Below are 2,963 nucleotides of genomic sequence, written 5' to 3'. Positions count from 1 at the left end.
GAGCATTATTAGATACAAATGAACAGCCTAACCCATGAATACCAACATAAAAAACTAAACAACAAATGTTCATTATTTACTCTAGTTGGCATAGTTAAATTAATAATCTACAGAATTAATATATTCAATAATGTAGAAAATTTATTATGTATAATTAATTAATGCAAATCTTGAAGTAATCAATCCAACATAGAAAACCCGACAAAATCAATTAAGCTTTGTTTTTTGGTACATACATGTCATATTGCATTATCATATAATATTTTTGTGTCTGAGCTAGTTGGAATGACTCATGACCCACTATGTCCAGCGATATCCCTTGGTTGCTCCTATATATTTATAAGCGCAAGAACCAAAGCCAAGGCACTCATCATTTGCATCAAATCTCAGAAAATCCTCTTCCATTCAACAAACCCTCAGAGAAGTTGAAGGAATCAAGAGAGTGAATCATGGCTTGCTGGTCTGCAGAAAATGCCACAAAGGCCTACCTCAGCACTTTGAAAATGGTAAGTATTCATTATTCTCTAACTCATGTCTCAAAACAATTCCTACCAAGCTTCTTCAATCCCTCTCACTATATATATTTATCTTCAAAAGTTTTATATGATAGTATGGCTTGATCTGATCTTTCGGTTATTATTTTTTTCAGGGTCAAAAGTGCAAAGAGCCAGATGTGGCTGAGTTCATATCAGCACTAGCTGCAGGAAACAATGCACAACTGATGGTTGTGGCATGTGCTGGTGCAGCAGACTCCACCACTCTTGCATTGGTTGCTGCTGCTCATCAAACTGGTGGCCAACTCATTTGTGTTGTCCCTGGCCAAGAAGAGCTAAGAGCCTCCAAAGTTGCCTTGGGAGTGGCTTCTCATCATGTTCAATTCATGGTAGGAGAGGCTCAGGAGCTTCTGTCAAACCAATATGACCAGGCAGCAGATTTTGTGCTCATTGACTGCAACCTTGAGAACCACGAAGAGATTTTTAAAGCAGTTCAAGAGGGTAGGAAGCAAAATGGCATGGTGGTTGTTGGGTACAATGCATTTAGCTGCAGAAAGTCTTGCTTGGCATGTGGATCAAAAACACAGCTTCTTCCTATAGGAGAAGGTTTGCTAGTGACTAGATTTGGAATCACTGAAACAAGTCCAAAGTATGGAAGCAGAATGGGAAAGGCCAAAAGCCGTTGGGTTGTCAAGGTAGATAAATGCACAGGCGAGGAACACGTGTTCAGAGTTAGATCTCCTCACAGGAAAGTGATCCAAGCTTAATCATATGCATCAATATATATTACAAAATTAGCTTCCTCCAACTCCCTCCCCATTTTGTTCTTAGCCAAATGAGTGCTAAATTTTGCTTCTAATATGAAGCACTATAGGAGTTAGTAAGCACTGTTCTACAATGTATATACCAAATTATAAACATATATTGGATAAATTGTTTGTAAACACATGTTAAAGAGAGACTTAAGACCACTCATAACGAATCAGCAACTATAGACTGTGTCAAATTAAATTAATCCATGCAAATATCCACGCTACGTACCTTCGCCGAAGGTTCCTTTATCACATTTTAAGTCACGAGAACCTGTATGCATACGAATCTTACTTATAATAAAATCTCTATTTCGGTTGGACATTCAATATAAAATCCACAAAGAAGATTGTTTTTACCAAAACGTGTGCATCCTATTATTCACAATAGAATAGTCAAATTATAGATCTGCCATAAATGCTATTTCATAGCTTTATCAGGGATAAAATTAAGCTCTCTCCTACTCAATTCCAATTTTACCTTGGCACTTAAAGATTTATAGACCTACATAGCATCAAACATCAACAGAAAATAAGTTTACTAAGATATATCAATACTGTTAAATTTCTTCAAAGAATACCATTTTGTTGACTGAACATCTGGTGAATGAGATTATCATCGAACTCCTTTCCCAATGTTACAAAATAAAACTGTAGCAGTGTTAGATTTTTTACAACATTATCTAAAGTTACTGCATTATAAAATGTATCAAAATTAAACCAGCGGTTAGTAAACCAACTCATTTCTACTATTGATTACAGTCAAAACTAGGGTTCTTCAAAAATTTCTAAGTTGAACTAATATATTTTGATCATCTTGATCAAAGCAAAGGAAGTGAGCATCCACGTGAAAGGAGTAGCAAAACACAGTCCTGAGGATGAGGGTCTAGTAGCAGCATCTCGAAGGTACAGACAACAGGCTGGACACATAACCTTAAATTTAAACACAGTGTTATGATGATCTAATGAAATTACAACCACCTGGGCCGAGCTGCTACCTGCTCCAACGTGGGGCCTGTATTGTTTTGTCCCTGAAAATATCAGCACTGCTTAGTTGTGTATTAGCATCAACTAAGAGTGCAACAATTCATTAATGAACACTAATTGAACAGCTTAATTAGCACTCAACAACAGCTAATCCTTGCCTACATGTTTTGGGGTCACAGCCAGCATTAGCATGTGACAAGCGACGTTCAGAGAAGTATTGTCTTCAGATGTTAATAATAAGTTAACAATAGCTTGGTGTAGTCCTTTTGCCGTGTTAGTTATTGGTTGTTGCAGTCTTTCTGCTTCCTAATCCTACCACCGCTTCTGCTTTAGTATAGCCTGTAATCAGTAAGAAACGTCAACTCTACCAACATAAATTCAGGGACACAAATAATTTCATAAATCCAAATTAAAGGCTTTTGTGGAGTTACAGTTTTATTTTTAAAAAGAGTATAGTAACGTTATATATAATTACTAAAACTTAAAGTGTATATTACTGCCAAATTAGTCCAAAACCAAAGGAAATTAAAAAAAAATGTAAAAAAATAGTCACAAATTCACTGGACCGTTTATTAAACACAAATGCTAGACAATAACAAAAGAAATTGCAAGAACATTTCGAAGATAAACAAGAAAAGTAAACGAAGAATCACATAGACAGATTTTTTATGGT

General features: G+C 35.8%; 1 protein-coding gene across 1 annotated transcript; it reads left to right on the top strand.

The window, feature by feature from the left end:
- Positions 1 to 349: 349 nt before the first annotated feature.
- LOC137828100 (uncharacterized) lies at positions 350 to 1,440 on the top strand. Its single transcript, XM_068634523.1, has 2 exons — positions 350 to 506; positions 650 to 1,440. The coding sequence occupies exons 1-2, from the start codon at positions 450 to 452 to the stop codon at positions 1,259 to 1,261; spliced, it is 669 nt and encodes a 222-aa protein (XP_068490624.1). The 5' UTR covers positions 350 to 449; the 3' UTR covers positions 1,262 to 1,440.
- The last annotated feature ends 1,523 nt before the right edge of the window (positions 1,441 to 2,963 follow it).

The sequence above is a fragment of the Phaseolus vulgaris genome, chromosome 7 (genome assembly GCF_000499845.2).
Source record: "Phaseolus vulgaris cultivar G19833 chromosome 7, P. vulgaris v2.0, whole genome shotgun sequence".
Classification (NCBI taxonomy): domain Eukaryota; kingdom Viridiplantae; phylum Streptophyta; class Magnoliopsida; order Fabales; family Fabaceae; genus Phaseolus; species Phaseolus vulgaris.
The sequence above is the reverse complement of the archived record's forward strand: the minus strand, read 5'-3'. Positions and strand labels throughout refer to the sequence as shown.